The sequence below is a fragment of the Pediculus humanus genome, genomic scaffold, assembly GCF_000006295.1.
Source record: "Pediculus humanus corporis 1103172107443 genomic scaffold, whole genome shotgun sequence".
Lineage (NCBI taxonomy): Eukaryota > Metazoa > Arthropoda > Insecta > Psocodea > Pediculidae > Pediculus > Pediculus humanus.
Genome location: NW_002987064.1, coordinates 9,207 through 29,521, shown reverse-complemented (window position 1 = coordinate 29,521; position 20,315 = coordinate 9,207). Strand labels below are relative to the sequence as shown.

Sequence of the window (20,315 nt, the reverse complement as noted above, 5' to 3'; positions counted from 1 at the left end):
AAAGAAAAGAAATGAAAAGAATAATGAATATTAATTTTGTTATATTAAGATAATGAATCAAAAATAAATAAGCAGAAGAAAAGGTTTATTTTGTAATAATGCGACAAATAACCCCATTTTCGCGACAATTTTTATTTACCCCTTTTTTAATTTTACGACAATAACTTTTAATAATTTACAAATAACATCCGATTTATTTTCGATTAAATAAACGAATTTATTTATTTATTACTCGTTATTAAAATAATCAACACATTATTTAACGTTTAATTTATTAATTAATTAATAAATAATAATAATAATAATAACGATATAAACTAAAAAAAAAAAGATAAAAAAGAGAAAATTATTGTTGTCATTCATTCACAGGTAAAAATAATCCAAAAAAAATTTTTTCTTTTCGAAGAGTTTATTTATTATTAATTGATATGTGTGATAACCTATTTAATAAGAGATAATAAATAGCCTAATAATTATTTTTTCCTCAAATACAACAATTAGTGTAAAATTTATTTTAAAAAAAATAAATAAATAAATATTATTTTAGTTGTATCAACATTGTAACAACAACAAAATAAATTTTTTTATTATTTTAAATATTGCGCAAAATTTAATAACTAAAAACGCAAAAAGATTATTAAATGATAACGATACATAACTTTGAGAATAAAAAAACGATTCGAAACAATTATTTACACGTTTACTAATTACCCAAGTTAAAATTCAATTTAATATGACATTTAAAAAAAAGAAAAAAGAAAATTATTATTATTATTATTACTACTACTACTAATTTATTAAAAAAAAAAAAAAAACTCACTCAAAAACTCACTTGTAATGTTCTCTTTGAATAGAATCAACAATATCAATGCATAATGTTAAAAATTACGTCACAAACTGGTCGGGTTGGCATGGAAAGAATCTTACAAGGGCCTAACTCTTGTTTTAATATCGTGTCTTTGTGTTTTTCTAAACCAATCATTATTATTATTATTATTACTTAATATTTTCAAAATATATAAATTAATTTCGTTCTTATTATTTAAAATTATTATTATTCTAATAAATAAATTTAATCGCGTGTAGTATTGATAAGAACAATGATAATAGTAAAAAAAAAAAAAATCAATTTAATCAATCAAAACAAATTTATTTATTTATTTATTTATTTATTATTATAATGTAATAATAACATTTAATTAAAATTTTTAATAAATTTTTCAATTATTATTATTATTATTATTATTATTATTATTATTATTATTATTATAAAAACGACTCGTTTACCCAAATCACAATGAAAAAAAATTTAAATTTAATTTAAATTACGTTAATAATAATGGAGTCGTTAACCGTTGACCTTGAAAATAACTTTAATATATATACTCTTTGTTTTATAAATAAACAATTTATTATTATTATTATTATTTATAAATAAATAAATTAATTAAATATTTTTTTTATTTATTCATCGATGAGTACTTTCCTATCTATAAAAATATTAATTATGCGTTTTTTTTTTTTTTTTTTTTTAAATAAAAAATTTGTAAATAAATAAATAAATAAATTAATTAATTAAATACAATTTTAATTTAAATTTACATTAATAAAAAAATTGTTAGTAAAATTTAATAATAATAAATTTTAATTATTAATAAATAAATAAATGGTAGAAAATTTTTTTTGGAATGGACAAACCGCGTTTTATTTTATTATTAATAAAAAAAATAATTTTTTTTACTTTTTTTTTTTTTTTTTTTTAGGAAGGAATCCCTATAAAAATAAAAATTATAATTTTATTTATTTATTATTATTATTATTTTCATAACAAAATAATTAATTAATTATTTGTGGTTATTTTTTTCGTTATTATAGTAGTAAGTGAGTGAGTATTTATCATCATTCGTTTTTTTTTTTATTTAATTAACATTATCATCATTTTAATATCGAAATCGTTATTATTATTAACTTTACAAATAAAAATTTATTTAAATAATAATATTAACCGAAAAAATAAAATCGAAATAAATAAATAAATAAAATTATTTAATTAAAAACGATGGGATAAAAAATTTTATTGCTTTAAATTTAAAATTTTTTTTTTTTTTTTACATTGTGAACACACCTAAAAAGAATTTTTTAATTAAAGCTTATTATTATCTAGGTAACGCTATATTATTATTATTATTATTATTATTATTAAAATCGATATAAATAAATTATATTTGGAATTTATTTTGCGAAGCAATTTTTATACAAAAATTTTATTTTTAATTAGGCAATTACTAACTTTCAAATTATTATTAGTTATTATTATTATGCAATAATTATTATTTTTTAATAATAATAATAATAATAATAAATTTAATAACATTTTTTTCTTTTATCTAATCGTCTAACGTGCTAATAAATAAATAAATAAATAAATAATGATTAACAACTATTAATTATTATAAGCTTAATAACATTTTTGATGATTTATTTTAAATAAAATTTATTTGATTACGCATAGCAGACGAATTTTTTTTTTTTGTCTTTATCTCATCTGAATTGCTAATTTTAAGTGTATTCATCACAATATTTTATCTTATTATTTAAAATGTTACGAAATATTAAAATTAAAAAGAATAAACGAATATAATCCAACGATTTTTGAGCCGAAAATAATTTAATTTAATTGTCGATCCGCCATTTTCTTTTTTTCTTTCTTTATTTATTTATTAATAAACCACGAAAATTTTAACGTGCGTTATTACGTTCAAAAAAATAAATAAATAAATAAATAAAAATAAATTCTTAAAAATTTTGTTACAAAATTAAACTTTTTTATAGTTTAGACAAATTAATAATTTCTTTACAATTCGCATTCGTATATAAATAAATATATATTTATATCTTTTCTTGATAAAAATTAATAATAATAATAATAATAATAATTAAAAAACATTTTAAAAATATTTTTTTTACATTTAAAATAATAATAAATAATAATTTACAAATTTTTTTTTTTTTTTTGGTTGGTAAAAAACAAAATTTTGTTTTGTTTTGTTATGTTGGACACACTTAAATTATATCCTGATAAATTTCTGCAAGATCTCTATCCAGTATTAATGATGATAATTGTTCATCCGTGAGCATGTCGGAGCTTTAATAAAATTAATAAAATAAATTATTTAATTTAATGGAGAGAAAAAAAAAAAAAAAAAACATGAGGCCATGATTATTATTATTATTATTATTATTATTATTATTATTATTATTATTTACCAAGTTATGCTTTCGCTATCGGAATTTGATTCTTCATCGGCGTTTAAATTATTCAATGTTTTTTCCAACGAATTAGGAGGTTTTTTAATAAATAATTTTTCTTTTCTCGATATGAAATTTCCGATGTGGACCGGAAGTGATTCTTGATTTTTACACTTTTTCTTATCGTTCGAAAATGTTTTCCCATCGTTTTCCGTTTTATTTTTCTTATTGAATAAATTTATACCGAATTGATTACCCGCGTTTGAATCGCAATCCGAATCCGCGGTTTCTTTCTCATTTTTACATGAATTTTTCAACTGTAAATTTTATTTTGGAAATTAAAAACAATAATTGATCGATTGATTGATTGGCTGTGGTATTGAATAGATTTAAAAATTAATTTTTTTTTTTTTTAACTTACTTACCCGAGTAAATTCCGTTTCGTCGATAAATTTCCCCTCGTTTAATTTTTTTTCCGTGAGCGATGATATATTCAATTTCATTATGCTCTGAGATAAAATCTCTTTGAATTTTTCTCCAGCAGCACTGTTCCATAAAACATCCAGGCTTTGCCTTCGAATGTTGAGCTTTTTCGGTGTTCCTTTCAAACTTTTCGAACCGTAGCCTTCGATGTCGTTTAAATTTTCATTTTTCGCCATTAAACTCCCGTTAAACGAATCTTCGTTCAAATTTTTACCGGCTTTTTTCAACGTATTCGGATTATCACCTTCCGGTTCTGTGGTCAAAGGTGAATAAGGAATATCGAATTCTTCTTCGAGTTCATTTTTATTTTTACCAGAGCGAACGCATTTAACGGTCGAAAAAATTTCTTCTTCCGGCGAATGTAATTTGATTTCCGTCCAACTTTGAGTCGAACTTATTTCAGGAACTTGTGATTTTTTTTTAGTAAAATCAATATTTAATTCCGTATCGATTGGAAAACTGCATATTCCGATTCCTTCGAAACATGATGAATTGAAATTTTTTTCCAAATCATCATCGTCTCCTTGGAAAATTTTTACATTTTTCGAACCGAAAATACCATCGGTAAATACTTCGTTTGATTTCGATTTTGAATCCCCGGATCCCATTATATCCGAAATTATGTTGTTCTGGGGGGGGGGAGGAAAAAAAACAAATTAAAATTTATTTTTTTCAATCACATCAGGAAAAAGTAAAAGAAAAATTTAAAAATTTCTCACATCGCGAGATACGGATCCACCATTGAAATTATGAGTTTCGGAAAATTTAAAAGTTTCCTCTTCGGATTCTGTATCGGGCGGTCCTGTTAATGATGATTCATTTTCACTATTACGAGAAGCTAAAAAAAAAATGACGTTAATTAAATTTTTATTTGTTTTTGAAAAGAAAAAAAAAGGAAAAATTTAAATTTACCTTCTAAATTATCATCAGAATATTCTGACCATGTATCGGTATCAGGCTGAGAAGAAACTCTCGTATTTGACGAATAGGTTGGATTACTCGAATGAGTTTCCGATACAGGTGATAATATTTTATTTGTTTCTCGAATATTACAATTATCGGTGTTTCCATCTGATTCCATTTCCGATTCTAATTTATTATCGTTATTTCGATTCGCGTGGAAGCATTTGTAACTTTTGGCACAGCCTGATATATTTTTTAAACGACAAATTTCACACGGAAAACTATTATCTGATTCCATACCATCCGGTGGCGCTTTAGATTCTATACTTCTAACTTGTCTATTTTTTTGCCTGGTCTAAACAATAATTAACAAATACCAACTTATTAAGTAATTTTTCCATAATTTAATTAACATAAATACTTAAACAGAGAGAGAGAGAGAGAGAGAGAGAGTTATTTTGTGACTTTACCCTATGAATTTCATCACTGATTTGTTCCAAATTTTTAAGAGTATGAGAATAAGTTAATTTAACATCTGCAACTTGCTTTTCTAAACTTTTAACCTTTGCTTTTTGCTTTTCAAGAAGTTGATTGTAGTAAATTTTTAATTCAAAGTAAGGCCTAGAAAAAAAAAATAACATGTATGTAAAACAAATTGAAAAGTTTTTTTAAAATAAAAAAATATGAATTAAAATAAAGTTTTGAAACATTTATAAAATATTTTCTAAATTAGAAATAATTATTCGTACCTTGATTTAGTTATTGCTCGCTTTAATTCTTTTTGCAGGACACAAACTTTCATTTCGATAAGTTGATAATTTTGCGATGTTTTCTTGTGCTCTGTTTCACATTTTGTTCTTTCTGCTTCAGATTCATTCACCCTCATTGTAGCATGATTTAACATTTCCTGGAAGAGTTACACAAAATAAATTTATTAAATTTATTTGATTATAAAAAAAACTTTGTTCACAATAAACTACATTAGTAAGTACTTAAAATTATTTTTAGAAGGAAGATTAATTTAATTATTTTTAGTTACCACAAATAAAAAAAGTTAAACAAACCTGCCAAGCATGATCAAAAGTTCTACCCTCTGCTTTCAAACCTTCTTCGGCTAAGTACACCATTTCTTTTGCGGCTGCATGAGCTGAATTGGCTCTTTCAAAATTTGCAGCTGCCTTTTGAGCTTCTTGCAAAGCCTACAACATTATAAAAAAAAAAGTCAAATTTCTCTTTTGCTTTAAAGTAAAGCTTTTTATAACTTTAACAATGTTTTATTTTACCTCCTTTGCTTGAAACCTAGCATCATAATAAGGCCTAACTTTAACAATACAATTTCCTAACTTTTTTGCACAGCTCTCAATTTGACTAGTACTTTCCTGCAACAACTGACGAAATTGATTTCTAGCTTCATCTAAATCTACTTCTAATTTATTTATTTCATCAGTTGAGCTATTCAGTCTTTCTAATTCAACCTAAAAATAATAATAAAAAAGTTTAATTAATTTTTTTAAAAAAAAAAGGCATGTAATAAATAATAATAATAAAGAATAGAAAAAAAAAAACAGTAATGTTATTTAAAAAATAATATAAATTACTTGAACTCTAGGATCTACACCATCTTCTGTTTGATCCAAAAGCTTCTCATATGACATTTTTCAAACAACATCATACTATTTGATATTATATTATTGAAAAATCATTATTAAAAATATATAACTTGTACATTCTGTCACCCATTTTGATTTTAATTAATTACCTGTAGTAGTAAAGAATTGTAAAAACGACAGCGCTGCGGGCCGTTCAACTTATTAATGATAGGCTGTCGCCATGGTAACCCAAAAGTAAACCCAGTCTAACAAAAACCGCCATTTTTTTTTGGCTCATATTTTTCATAATTTCGGGTAATAATATTAAGAAAATTATTATTTTAATTACAATTCGTAAAATATTAATGATAAAAATACGTTTAACTTATGTAAATAATACTCATCTACATAAATAATAATAATAATAATAGTAACAGGTTTAAAGGAATTTGAATTTAAATTTAAAAACAAGGAAAGATATCAAAAACCAAATCAATTTTTTTTTTTTTTTTTTATGTATATTTTTTTTTTTTTTTTTAAAAGAAAAATATTTTTATTTTGGCAAAGTAAAATGAATTGAAAAAAAAAAAAAAGAAAAAAAAGAAAAGAAAAATGAGTTTTTTTTTTTTTTTTAAATGTACTGTACAATATATACTCATAACAGCTTTACAACTTTACGTTTTTTCATCATTATTCAAAAAAAAAAACAAAAAAAAAAAAAAAATTATACTCATTAATTTAAATTGTCCAACTGATATTAAAAAAGAAAACAAAAAATTAATAATAATAATAATAATAATAATAAAAATAATAATAATATTAAATATTATTTTTTATAATAATAATAATAATAAGGTCGTTCGTTAAACCTTATTATTATTATTATTAATTTTTTTTTTTACTAAAATTATTTTTAAAAAAGTTAAAAAAATTTTTTTTTTTTTTTAAAGTTTTTTTTTTTATATTTTTAAGAGGTCAACGCCCCTTTTTTATGTTTTGTTTTTGTTTTCACATTTTATAATAACCTAATACTCTCTTTTTCAAAAATATAAAATCTTGAAAAGATATTTTTTGTACCAACTGGCTTAATTTTTTTTTCTTTTTTTCTTCTTTTCCTGTATATATTATGTACATAAACTTTCAAGTATAAAATAAAATTTATCAAGTTTTTTCTTATACTGTTTCATTTTTGCTTATTTCACCACCTGAATTTAAAGCACTTAATTTTTCATATACACAGTTTAAAAAAAAAAAAAATTATTTATTTATTTATTATTTATATTCTTTTTTAAAGTTTTTTCCTTTTACTTTTTCCCCCCTTTTCTCTTCTCTTCTTCTTTTGTCTTCATTTTCACCCGAATGAAATTTTTCGGAATTCAAAAAAATAGAAAACGTTACAGCATTTTTAAAAAAAAAAATAATAATAATAATAATAATTAAAAAATAAAAATAAAATAATAAGCATTCGATCCTTTGTATCGACAAACTATTGAGTAAAGTTTTTTTTAAAAAAAAAAAATTAATTTGTAAATTTTTTTCTTTTTAAACGGAGGGAAAGGGAGAGGGAGAGGGGGGGAGAATGATGATAATAATAATAGCCAAGTGTGCACTGTGACAAATTCCAAAAAAAAAAAAAATATACAACCACCAAAACACACACACACACACACACATTTCACTCCAACTTTTCAACTTTATAACGATTATAAGGAACATAAGGAGGTTTTGTCAGATCGTTGTCCGTTAATATTTTCGTCCTGTTGGGCACTACGTCACTTCCTTTTCCCATGAGCCAATCCGTACAATTTTTCAATTCCTGATCGGCAACGTTACATTCCACCCATCTATCGTTCCACGCTTTAAATTTTTTATTCTTACTTTTTGTCAACCACGGATGAGACTGAAAACAACAACAACAACAACAACAATAATAATAATAATTAAAATTATTAATAATAAAATTAAACCAACCGTAAATTTTTAAGCATAAAAATTAATGAAAAAAAAAAAAAAAAAACTTTTTTCTTTCACACTCACTTTTTTTGCTTTGCTGAAAGCATTTTTTTTATACAACAAATTCTCTTTATTTATAACAAATAATATTTTATAAGAATTAAGATTGAATCGACACTCGGAATTGTCGTAGGCCGATATGCAGGATTCGACCTCAGGTACGACAATGCGAGAGGGAGGACTTTTCTCTTCTCTTTTAATTCCATCCTCCTCCTCCGATTTCTCATTATTTTTATCCGCGTCTTTGTCTTTTCCCGACTCTCCCTCTTGCTTCGAACCGAATTTTTGCTTCGCGTACAATTTTCTCCATGACCTTGCATTTCGGGGCAAGAATACTGGTTTTTCCGACCTCGGCAAGTCATTCAACTGAAAGGAGGAAACAACGAATAATAATGATAATTTTAAAATTGACGAGACTTTTCACGTTTTCATTTATTAAATCATCTTATTCTTACTTCTAAACTGTGTTCATCATCGTCCGGATTATTACGAATGCTCGAAGCGTAATTGTTGACGTAATTCGCCCATTTTTCCGATTCATTTGCCGGTTCGGGTTCTTCCATTTCGTTATCCAACAACTCGAAAGTGATTTTGCAATCAATTTTATACTGTTTGAAAAATTAATAAAATTAATAATAATAAAAATTAAAAATTCAACGATACGACATGATGATAAAATTAATAAACTCACGATATATATTTTGAAACAATTTTCATCGGCAAGAATTTGTTCTAAACGTTTTTGATAAGCCATTTCTGCGTGAACTCTTTGGTGAGCCGTCGAACAAAATCCACCGGCTCCACCTCTTTTCAATTCCTGATGAAATATTTCAATGCATTCCTGCGGTGCTTCGTCGCAAACGATGTGCTGAAGCTGAATTAATTAAAATTAAAATTAATCATTTTTATTAAAAACAAGATTTTAGTAAACACAAAAAAATTATTATTATTATTATATACCTGACGCACGGCATACGTCACGACTTTATCCATCGTAAAGGCGATATAAGCGTGAATTCCAAACATTTCTCTCAGGGTATCCTCGTAAGCGTTGCTATCCATGTTTCCGTCCAAAACATTTTTTATCATTTCTAAAAATGCCGGATAATAATCTTCGACTTCAATTTCACCTAAAATTATTGAATGATCTGACGTAACTTTTTAGGTTCCACAAAAAAACAAAAAAAAATAAATAAGTGAACAAGAGTCTTACTTCTCGGTTTTAATCTCAATGCAAGACTAGTAGATTCTTTTCTATCCATTTTATATTTGGCTTCTTCTTCTGATAAAATGCAAGCTCTTTCGTACATCTTTGTCAATCTTTCGCACAAAATGTGGTGGAGTCGAAGAAATAAATACCAATTATTATTTGCCATGAATAACGAATAACTTTCGTCCTAAGTAGTAAAAAAAATTAATCAATTAAAATTTTATTATTATTATTTTACTCTGAAAGGGGCAAGCGACGGATTGCCCGTACGAAAATACATTATGTTTACCGGATGATAAGAGTTTCCATTGTGAATTATTGAATGTTCTTCCGGTTCTTTTTTCATTGCAAGTATTCCAGAATTAGGTGGTGGTGGTGGTGGTGGTGCTGGTACGTCGGGTTTCGATGATAAAGGTCCTCCTCCGTTACAAAGATTTGTATTATTTTTTGGCTTTTCTTCTTTTCCCAGAGTTATGATAGGTTTTGTTTCGTTATTGTTACTACTAAGTTGCTCGGAATTCTTTTCGTTGCCTAAAGATGTAAACACCTCCATATCATCTTTATCATCTGTGGAAATTAACACAAAAGGAAACACAAAATTAAAAAAAAAAAAACTTACAAAATTCCGATTGTAACAGAGCCGACAATAATAATAATAATAATAAAAACTTACCGAAACTATCTTTTTCATCATCGCTCAGCTCTTGCCTCGTATGATGAAATAAATCAGGAATAAAATGTCTTAATATTAATTTCATTTTATGTTTGTCATCTTTTTGAATTCCGCTCAGCCTTTTCACATGATGAATTAGTAAATTAGCAGCATCATCGAGAATGCTTTTATCTTTATATTGTAAAATTAAATGAGGACCGGTAATTATTTGACCGGAATCCAAATTATTCTCTTCGTTTTGCTCGTGCCGCTGAAACATGAAACGCAATTAATTTAATATAAAAATATCAGGTAATGATAAAAAAAAAAAAAAAATTAATTAATTGTCGTTACCTCATCGAATAAAGTTTCAATTTCATTAAATAAACCCTTTGATCGAAGAGCCTTTAAATCACTCTGTTTAAAATTCATTCCCTGATGATCCAAACTTTTTAAATAATATTTTTCATTTTGTTCTCTCCATAATTTATTAAAACCTTTTTGAGCTTCTCGCCATTCTTCTTCCTTTGCTCTAAGCCTTCTTAATACTACCGGTATAGCAACTAGTGGATTCTTTTTCAAACCGTCAAGCATATCCGAAGCTTTATCTCCGTAAACCCTATAACGTAATAGATAGAATTTTTTTTTAATGTTTTAATTTTTATAAAAAAAATGCAAAAATATTATAATAAAATACCTTTTTAGTGCACGAACGTGGATTGTAGGACTAGTACCTCCTAATGTGTCATCTAATCTAAATTTCTGAGCTTCTTCTGGAGACATTCGTGATATTTTTTTCTGAACAGCTTCCAAAACTCTGACGGTAGCTCCATTTGTTTCAATAACTACATCCAGCTGTAAAAAAAATAAAATAAAATAAAATATAAACAATTATTTTAAAAAATTTATATAATGAAATTGATGATTATTACCTCAAATCTTTCGTCTTCGCATCTATAAATATATTCTTCATATTGTGTTTTCCTACTCGTCACAAAAGTTGAATCTTCAGACCAACTCGGAAAAGAAACCCATGTATCGTTTAAAACTTCTTTGCATAAAGCAGTACGTCCGGAGCATTTAGGTTGTACATAAGACTTTGGAAGCGCACAATAACTCGCACCAAGACGTTTACACGTAGAGTAATCTAAAAATCGTAAAATGTGACGAAAATGGCGTCTAACGAAATAATTTAAACTTAAAATCTTAATTAAAATAATTACCGATTTCCATGGCTAAATCTCCCGTGGGACGATCCTGTCTCAAGTTATTGGGAACGTGCTCTACGTTGATGTTGTGATTGACGGTATTTTGAATGCCACTTGATTCGGAAAACCCTACGAAATCTTTAAACCAACGCAATTGTTCAGGAAATCGTCCGAGAAAAGGAGTGATCAACTGAACCAGTTCACTTTTCGAAATGATTTCTTCATTAAACAAAGTTAAACATCTTAGAAAATTTTCATAAACCTCTTGATTTTTCAACGACTTTCGAACCTAAATTTTTATTTTTATAAATTAATATTCCGACCATCAAATGATGAAAGAAATTTTTTAAAATAGAGGTTATGCTTACTTTATCAAAAAATCCATAATCACTTAAACTAGCGTATTTAGCTGCATCCGCCAAAGTAACATCTCTCCAAGAAGCAATTTTGTGTTTTTTCTGTATGCCAGAGGCGGAAAAACTTGAAGACCTCTTCAATTGAGAATGAGATTGTTTATTTACAGGTCCCGAACCTACCAATGGACCTCTAGGTGCTTCCCTATCGGGGACGGTTTGAATATAATTTGAATCTCTAGAAACGTTTAATGCGTAGTTTGATGATTTCATATTGGCCGACTTTCTCACAATGTTTTGATGTTCTACTCCGGGAACATTTCTAGAATTCTACAATTAAAACGGAAATAATATATATTTAAAAGTGTAATTCCATCATTAAATTTTTATGTAAAAAAAATAAAATGAAATTTACCAAGTGACTGGTTGCATCAGGCAAAAATTGACCAAATTCCGCTAGCAAATCTTCTTGATGTTCAAATAATTTAGATACTTGCGAATAAACTTCAGCCTCCGTTAAATGTTTACCAGGACCGCTGGTCCCTTCTTTAATATTTCTTTGCTCTTTTTGGTAAGTGTGTAAAATTTCTAAAAACCTTTTATATTTATCGGGCTGACCTTGAAATCGATTCTACAAATGAAAACAATCAAATTTATTTTGCCTATGATTGCTTATTAAAAACCGTATTTGACGGTGATTTTAAAGAAACGTCAAAAAAAAAAAAAAAAAAAAAAAAAACGCGCCAAAACAAAAAAACCAACCTTAATTTTATTAACATAATTAATAGCATGATTAAATTCAACTGGTTGACTTTGAGGAGTAGGATGAACTGAATCTACATTGCTTAAAGCATGAGAAACTGCTAAATGTGCTTGTTGCTAAAATAATGGAAAAAAAAAAAAAAATTAAAAGTGAAAAAAAAAATCCAATTTAAAAACAACTGTTAACGGTATATAGTTAACGAACCGGAGTTATAGACAAATGAGAAGGACCAGGAGCCGGAGAAGGGCCCCGTAAAATATTGTTGGTTCCCGCCGATGTTTGTTGATGTGAATAATGAGCATTGGTTTGTTGAGGAGGAGTTCCTCGACCAGAATGTGAATTTAAATTATTGCTATTGTGCTTAGAAACGTTTTGGAGTAAAGGAATCATATCATTTTGCCCCCCGCTTGGTATAGAATGATGAGAAGTTTGTATAAGAGTGTTTGTTGCAGCTGTTGGACTTGGCATCGACACAGAAACTTGAAATGCAAACCCCTAAAAAGTAAAACGTTTTTCATATTATTAATTTAAAAAAAAAAAATTGATGGTAAAAACTACTAAAACTATTTTTAAAAAAATTTAATATTACGAACCTGTTCGTTCGATTGAACTTCTATTTTATAACCAGGAGGTAAAAACGTGTTGAAGCCAACAATTAATTCTGGGTGTCCTTTAAATAAATTCGAAACTCTTTGGATCACACCAGGCGTATCAATACTGGAAAATTTAAGTTTTAAATTTAATAATTCAGTTTAGTAAAAAAGGCGGTAATGTTACATTATTTTAAATTTATTTCAATCCCAACCTTTGAGATTTGAATTCTTTCATTATATCCAAAAAATCATTATAAACCTGAGGCTCACTACCAAACTTTAATTTCACTTGATCCAAGTAAGATAAGGCATCCTCCACCTTTAATTTTTGAAAATTTGATTGAGGTGTGCCACTGGGAGGAGTACCTGGACCTTGAGAAGATACACCGCTGCTGGCATGAACCTTAAATTTGGAAATTTTTTTCATTTAAACCAATACTTTTTTTAAAATAAGACATTTTCATTAAGACTAAAATAGAATAACCACCTTTACCTTATGTCTTAAATGAAGAGGTTGAGCTGCATGAGGTTGACCTGGTAAATTATGTACATTATTTTTAGTAGGCAATGGTAAAGCACTATACTGATATTGAACTGTAGCAAGACCAGGATTACCACCATCTTTCGAATAATTTTGCAAAGATCCAGTGGAATGAATAGGTGGATTTGTATGCTGCGCAACATTCGATGGCTGACCACTAAAATAAAAAGTGCAAAAATTTTTAATATTATTTTATACATGAGTATAAGTAAAATGCAAATTTACTATATATGTAGTTACCTGATTATGTTGGGAGCTGAACTTCCAGGCTGTGTGGGATGATTAGTTGTTAAATGAAGCACACTTTGCACATTTGTCATCATTGATTGCGTACCAGATGAAATATTATTTCCGAGCAAATGATGAGGAGGAGACATAGGTGTTGCTCTCGCATATAATCCTTCCTTTCCAGGCCCAGGGCCTGATGTTGGTCCTTCATCTAGAAGTCTTTTCATAGCAGTAAATTATTTTTACTATAGCAAGATGTAAGTGATCAGTTTAAAACTTATCTAAAAAAAAAAAAAAAAAAAAATAATAATAAAGAATTTTTTTTAAGGTTAAAATTTTAAAATTATATCGCATAAACATTTTGTACAATTTTTTTTTCAAATTAACAGCAGCAATGAGATCACAACACAAAAAAAATCTGGAAAATGTGAAAAAGCAATAAAATATTTTAAAAAAGATTAATGAAAATAATGCTTCGTAATTTACAGAGTAAAGGGAAAGACCAAACCAATTATAATTATTATTTCTTAAAGTTTATATATAAATAAAGGTTCATTTAATCTATCTCAGATTATGTATTTATTAAAAATTTAAATAGTAGTAGTATTACAGAGTCATAAATATTAATAATTTAGTCTTTTGTTTTTATTATTTTATTTATATGCGAACAAGAATGAATTTTCTTTTTAAAAACATCACTTACACTCTTGCACATATAAAAAAATATAAAACTTTCATCTGGAAATAAATTTTTCAAATACCTTTTGATTGTTTGTAAATTTTTTAAGAATCTTTTTTTTTTTTGTTTAATCAAATATTTTTATAAATTTTGTAACCCAACATACCTTCCCAAAGATTAATCCAAAGTCACGATCAAGTGGGATACGCGATTAAAGATAAGTTCCAAAAATACAAAACCAAAATGCATTTTAACATCACACTCAAGCAATATTTCATTGTATTGTTTTCTAAAAAAAAGAACACATAAACTATAAAATCAATCTTTTTAATAATTTAAATAAAGTAGTAGCCTTTAAAAATAATTTTTTTTTTTTTTTTTTTTTTTTTTTTTTTATAGAATAGGACGCACACTCAAATTAATTATAAAAAACTAATAAGAAAAAAAAAAAAAACAACGAATACGACGAAGAGATACACATAATTATACGCATACTCTTACTTAATCGGTAAATACTCATAAGAAAAATAAATTCGAGAAATTCAACTCAACTAATTTTTTGATCACTGAAAAGATGCCATGACTGCATTAAACGAAATAAGATGATTTCAGCAACAAATTCATGTTTAACATATTATAAAAATAATATGTCGTGAAAAATACACTTCGTCCCAGATCCAATGTTGCCAAGAATATTTTTAACATAAATAGAACGGTAAAAGTGCAGAAACCAAAACACTTAAGTATTATCAGGTTTTACAATTAATTAATTATTAACCGTTTTCCTTAATTACCATAAAATGTCGAATAATAATTTTGTATTCTTTCTTTCTTTATTTTCAATTTGTAAATTTGATCGAACGAGGGTAATTCACACGTACAAACGCAACCTTTGTCAAAATAACAATTTCAAGTAAACAGTTATTAAAAATAAATAAATTAAAAACGATTTATGAAACGTTGGTAAATGTAAAGGCACACAGTTTAATTAAATGATATGTACGATTAAAAACATTCGTAAAATTTTATTTCGAACTGCGTAATTAAAAATGTTTCATTTCAAAAGACTCGGAAAGATTTCGGATACAATTTAACGACATTTTATTTTTACGAGTTATTGAAAATTTCTGCAGTATAACATAAATTTAGAGTAGCCATCTTAAATTTATAGAAACATGTCTTCAATTTGGCAACGTGGCAGTGTTCTTGCTCACAAAATATGATGCATAGAAATCAATACAGGTGAGCATGTCAAACATGGTAGCTTTCATCCATAAGGCCGAAATATTCGTTGAAATAAATATAAAAAAGGACCTTACATTCTTTGCTGCAGTTCATTAAATTATTTAACCAAAATCCCGTTTAATATAAGCTAAACATTGTTTACATTAAACAAACTACAGAATAGTGTGCATTGTAGTAAAGCATACTTTGTTGACCTTAAAAAATTGTCTCGTTGGGTTAAATAAATCGGCAATGTTTAGAAGGAAAATAACATGTATCAACAGTTAGTTAATTTATTAATATTACAAAAAAATTTTAGTCTGAAAATTTTTAAGCAATTACCAAAAAATCGTATGAGATGTCGGCTTAAGACTCTTTCAAAAATTTATAATAATGCTAACGTAAAGGTTTCATCATCACATCCGCCAAAAAAAAAAAACATTAAGCAATACCAATAAAAAAAAAATACCCTAAAGATGAAATAATTGTTAAACGAAAAGAAAGTTATAGAGTTGTTGAGCTTGATACGGTTTGTTTTGATCGTTTAAGCACAGTATACACTTACCCCATGAATATTTATCTAATTTTTTTTTTTTTTTCTATATATCACTGTTAAATAAAAAAATATTGATAACACATTAGCACAGATTGTATTACTGCAATTTTAAAAACACTCAAGTCAATAAAAACATTATTTCATAAAGATAAACTATTTTTTAAATAAAAAATATATATCTAAACAACCGACGAAAGACAACGATTGCCAGACACAGAGCGCGGGCCAAGCATAAAATGGACTGTTCCGCGGACGAGTCCACATCAACATAAATGGGTGTGCGTCACTGTTAGAAAAAAAGGACGCTTTTATGATTTACAATAAATCATTACGTATATTTGACTTTAAAAAGCAAGTAATTTCGCATTTTTAAATAATTTAATTTTTTAAAACTAATATAAGAAAATAAAATTTCATTTTTAATGTAATTATTTATTTTACTTTTTAACGGCATTCTCACAAATAATTGGCCTAGTCGAACAAAAAAGTACAAATAATATTTAGATTTTTATGCCTCCGCGACTTGAAATTGCATCCAGATGGTTTTATCAATTTTATATACTTTTTCTTAACTGGTTTATGATAAAAGTAAACACCCTTTAAAATTAATAGTGGTTGTTTTTTTTTGCAAGGGAATTTCTGCTTATTTCATCATTATTATTATTAACGATTTTTATTGAATTAACAAAAATAAATTTACTGTAAAGTACATAAAATTTTACTTTTATCAATTTGTTAAAAATGGCAATTTTTAACGGAATTATTACTGCTTACATCCTATGTGTATATTAAAATTGTAGTACTGTCTATTTTTTTTTTAATTAATTAAAATCTATTTGTCTGAGATAATATGAATTTTATAGTTTCTCTGGAACAATTATTTAAAATAATCACGTAATTATTTTTTTAATATAATTTTATTTTATTCATCAATTTTTTAATTATAGTGAAAGATACTTAGTTAATTTCAATGAATTAATAAGTAAAGAAAAAGAATAATTGATATTAAAATTTTAATTTTAACTTATGAATTTGAAAAAAAAATGTTAATAGGAGGATTAGGAATGAATTTTTGTTAAAATAAGGATTTCAATTGAAAGCAAATTATTAAAAAAAAAATAGCAAACAATGATCTTGGAATAAAAAAGTATTTTCTTTACTTCCAATTTAAAATGATTTTTTTAACATTAGATGTTTAATAGGGATTGAAACTTTCAACCAATAAGTTTAATAATAGGTTAAAATTTTATTTTTTAATAACTGTATTATCAAGAAAACCAAACAATAAGTTTTGTTTCGGATTTTAAACTGTCTTCAATTTTTTCGGAATGATAATTATCCTGCTAAATTTTCAACTTCATCATTCAACATTAGTTTGTTCTTAACTGATAGTCACCATTTTGAGTTATGTATCTAACCCAGGGCAATGCTTGGTAACCACTTTTTTCAATAATTTTTAGATATCTAACTTGTATCCCGGATGTGGTAAAATAAGGGATTTCAAATTTAACTTGTATAGGAGGCTTGCCTTCTGAATCTTCTCCCTCGACACTGGGAAGACCAAAATGCGCTCTCATCAAGTATTCTTTGCCTCCCTGTAAAAAAAAAAAAAATTAACAGTTTATTTATTTTAAAAAATTAGGTCTTAAATTTACATTAACAATATTTGCTAATAACTTCTTACTGGGAATGATTTTATGGTCCATGTAATTGCATTTTGTTCAGGAGCATATTTAACACTTCCAACTGTTGTCTTAAATTTTGGAGAATCTGCATCAGCAGGAACAGGAATAACTATTTCAACATTATTGGCAGTTGATCTCCTTTTAAATTGTGATTTTGCTTTAATCATATATTCAACTCTACTGTGAACATGTCTTTCAATTACTGATTCAATCCATATTAGGGGTTTCACATGAGTATTCAGTCGATAAGACATCAATTCAAATTCTCCATCAGGTGGTATAAACGATATGGTGCGATCATTTTCAAATCTTGAAAGTCTCACACATTGATGAAATTTGACATCTTCTAACTCAACAGATTTTGATTTACCCCTACCAGTGCTTTCAAACAACACCTTATCATTTAAACCTAGCCTTAATTCAGGCATACCCGATAAATAAACTCTCATTTTAATAGCACCAACTATTTCACTCCTAAGAACGTTTCCATTAGCATTTGCCTGAAATTAAAAATAAAAATTTTAAATAAGTTCACAACATAAAGGATTTTACATTAATTTTTAAAAAATATAATAGAAAAAGTTTGAATTATATCTTACAAGAATATTCACTGATTCAATGACATCTAGAAAAACTTCATTTTTTCTATATTTAATTCCTTCAGACCTCCATGATACTGCATTTGTAACTGCCATTGGAATTCTCGGTTGAATTTCCAATTTGTGACCCTCTTGAGTAATATATTCTTGTAAAATTTTACTGTCTGTAGTTTGTGGATATCCAAAATCCAAAAGCTCATCAAGAAGCTCATATATTACAACAAAATTGTCCCTTATACTTTCTTCTTCTAACTCTTTAAAATATTCTATCATGACCTTAAAATAAACAATTTATATAAAAAATTTTTTTAAAGTTTTGAAATTGCATACATTAAATAGATAAATTAAAAAAATTATTTTAATAATAAAGAAAAACTTTTAAAAAAATATATTTTACCTGTACTATTTTATGAAGAAAAACAAAAACCAAAGCAATATTGGCATTTTTTTTTGTCGTAGAAACTATGTATAAATTATTATATTTTATGAATGCAAATGTGCACTCTGTTGTATGTATTAAAGGTGTACATAATCCTTCTTCTTCTTTTTCCATTAATAAAGGCATAAATTTTTCTATAACACCCAAGTCGATATCCCCTCTATAATTTCTTGAAATTAAAACCTTTCCCTTAACATCTAATATATAAATTGCAGAAGATGACATTTTGTATAAAACTTTTAACAACAACTGAAAATAAGAAAAATGTCAATAAATGCAGTTAACTAAATAAATAAATGTAGTGGTAAATTTATTTTTTGTTTAAAACTTTTCGAATTATATTATTTATACTATCAAGAGATTACTGTACATTTACTATATCACTGTATGAAAGTGTAATTTACTAATACTTAAACAAACAATACTTTCTTTTCTAAATTAGTAAATTAATTTATGGAAATAAATTATAAAAATTAAATATTTTAAGTAAAATGGTACCATAATACGTTGTTAAAAATTAAAAATAAATTAAATAAAAAATTATATATATTTATCTTGGTAAAGAGGAAAATATTTTACTAATTATGTCACGTATAGAAATAAATAGTAAAAATTTACGTAAAGAAAATAAAGTACACTCTAATCATTAGTAAAAAAAAATTAGAAATAAAATCATACAATTACCGATTATGAGAATAAAGTCGTAATTTTATTGTAAAATAATAATTTTACAAAGTATAATTATTTAACTTAACGTGGCTACATCATAATGTAAACATTTAAAATAATTTAAATATATTTGTTTTTTTTTTTTAACAATAAGAAAAACACTACAATATAAAGGCGAAATAGAATTTAAATATATATAATGTAAAAGAATAAAAATTTAAATAAAAGGAAATATAAAACGATTAATTTCCTCTAAGAATTATAATAGAATGGTCGGCCATATTGAATTTCTATGAAAATTTATTAAACCATAGAGATACATCCGGTTCCCTCTTTTTTTTTTTTTTTTTTGAATATTTTTCAACTCAACGTTACAAAATTTTTTATTTTTTTTGATGAAATTCAAACTTAATAAATTAAATTGTCAAAACAATTTTATATTTATATAATCACTTTTATAAATTAAATTAAATTCATATAAAATAAATATCGGCGATTAAGTTTTTTTTAAAAATAAACATTCATTGAAAACTCGGCAAAACAAATATTTTTTCTGATGATTTAATTTATTTATTAAAAAAAATAATTAAAAATATTAAATTTGCACACATATATTAATTAAAAAAAAAAAATTAACCGTTGAAACACTCACAAAAATAAATAAATAAACGATTATTAT

At 25.6% G+C, this 20,315-nt stretch overlaps 3 protein-coding genes across 3 annotated transcripts; all 3 read right to left on the bottom strand.

The window, feature by feature from the left end:
- Positions 1-3,263: 3,263 nt before the first annotated feature.
- On the bottom strand, positions 3,264-6,290 carry Phum_PHUM089290 (uncharacterized protein; the record flags this gene model as incomplete). Its single annotated transcript, XM_002423812.1, has 9 exons — positions 3,264-3,566; positions 3,675-4,361; positions 4,452-4,557; positions 4,674-4,990; positions 5,106-5,256; positions 5,385-5,542; positions 5,700-5,834; positions 5,919-6,110; positions 6,234-6,290. The coding sequence occupies 9 exons, from the start codon at positions 6,288-6,290 to the stop codon at positions 3,264-3,266; spliced, it is 2,106 nt and encodes a 701-aa protein (XP_002423857.1).
- A 1,609-nt stretch (positions 6,291-7,899) lies between these two features.
- On the bottom strand, positions 7,900-14,012 carry Phum_PHUM089280 (Paired AMPhipathic helix protein Sin3A, putative; the record flags this gene model as incomplete). Its single annotated transcript, XM_002423811.1, has 22 exons — positions 7,900-8,124; positions 8,262-8,603; positions 8,693-8,845; positions 8,929-9,111; positions 9,198-9,367; positions 9,451-9,634; positions 9,842-9,903; positions 9,949-10,014; positions 10,121-10,370; positions 10,454-10,718; positions 10,797-10,954; positions 11,032-11,246; positions 11,323-11,382; positions 11,422-11,596; positions 11,676-11,990; positions 12,076-12,291; positions 12,423-12,539; positions 12,628-12,918; positions 13,017-13,140; positions 13,229-13,419; positions 13,510-13,714; positions 13,798-14,012. The coding sequence occupies 22 exons, from the start codon at positions 14,010-14,012 to the stop codon at positions 7,900-7,902; spliced, it is 4,182 nt and encodes a 1,393-aa protein (XP_002423856.1).
- A 3,602-nt stretch (positions 14,013-17,614) lies between these two features.
- Phum_PHUM089270 (clathrin coat assembly protein ap-1, putative) lies at positions 17,615-19,339 on the bottom strand (the record flags this gene model as incomplete). Its single annotated transcript, XM_002423810.1, has 5 exons — positions 17,615-17,839; positions 17,929-18,429; positions 18,529-18,804; positions 18,926-19,216; positions 19,319-19,339. The coding sequence occupies 5 exons, from the start codon at positions 19,337-19,339 to the stop codon at positions 17,615-17,617; spliced, it is 1,314 nt and encodes a 437-aa protein (XP_002423855.1).
- Positions 19,340-20,315: the final 976 nt, after the last annotated feature.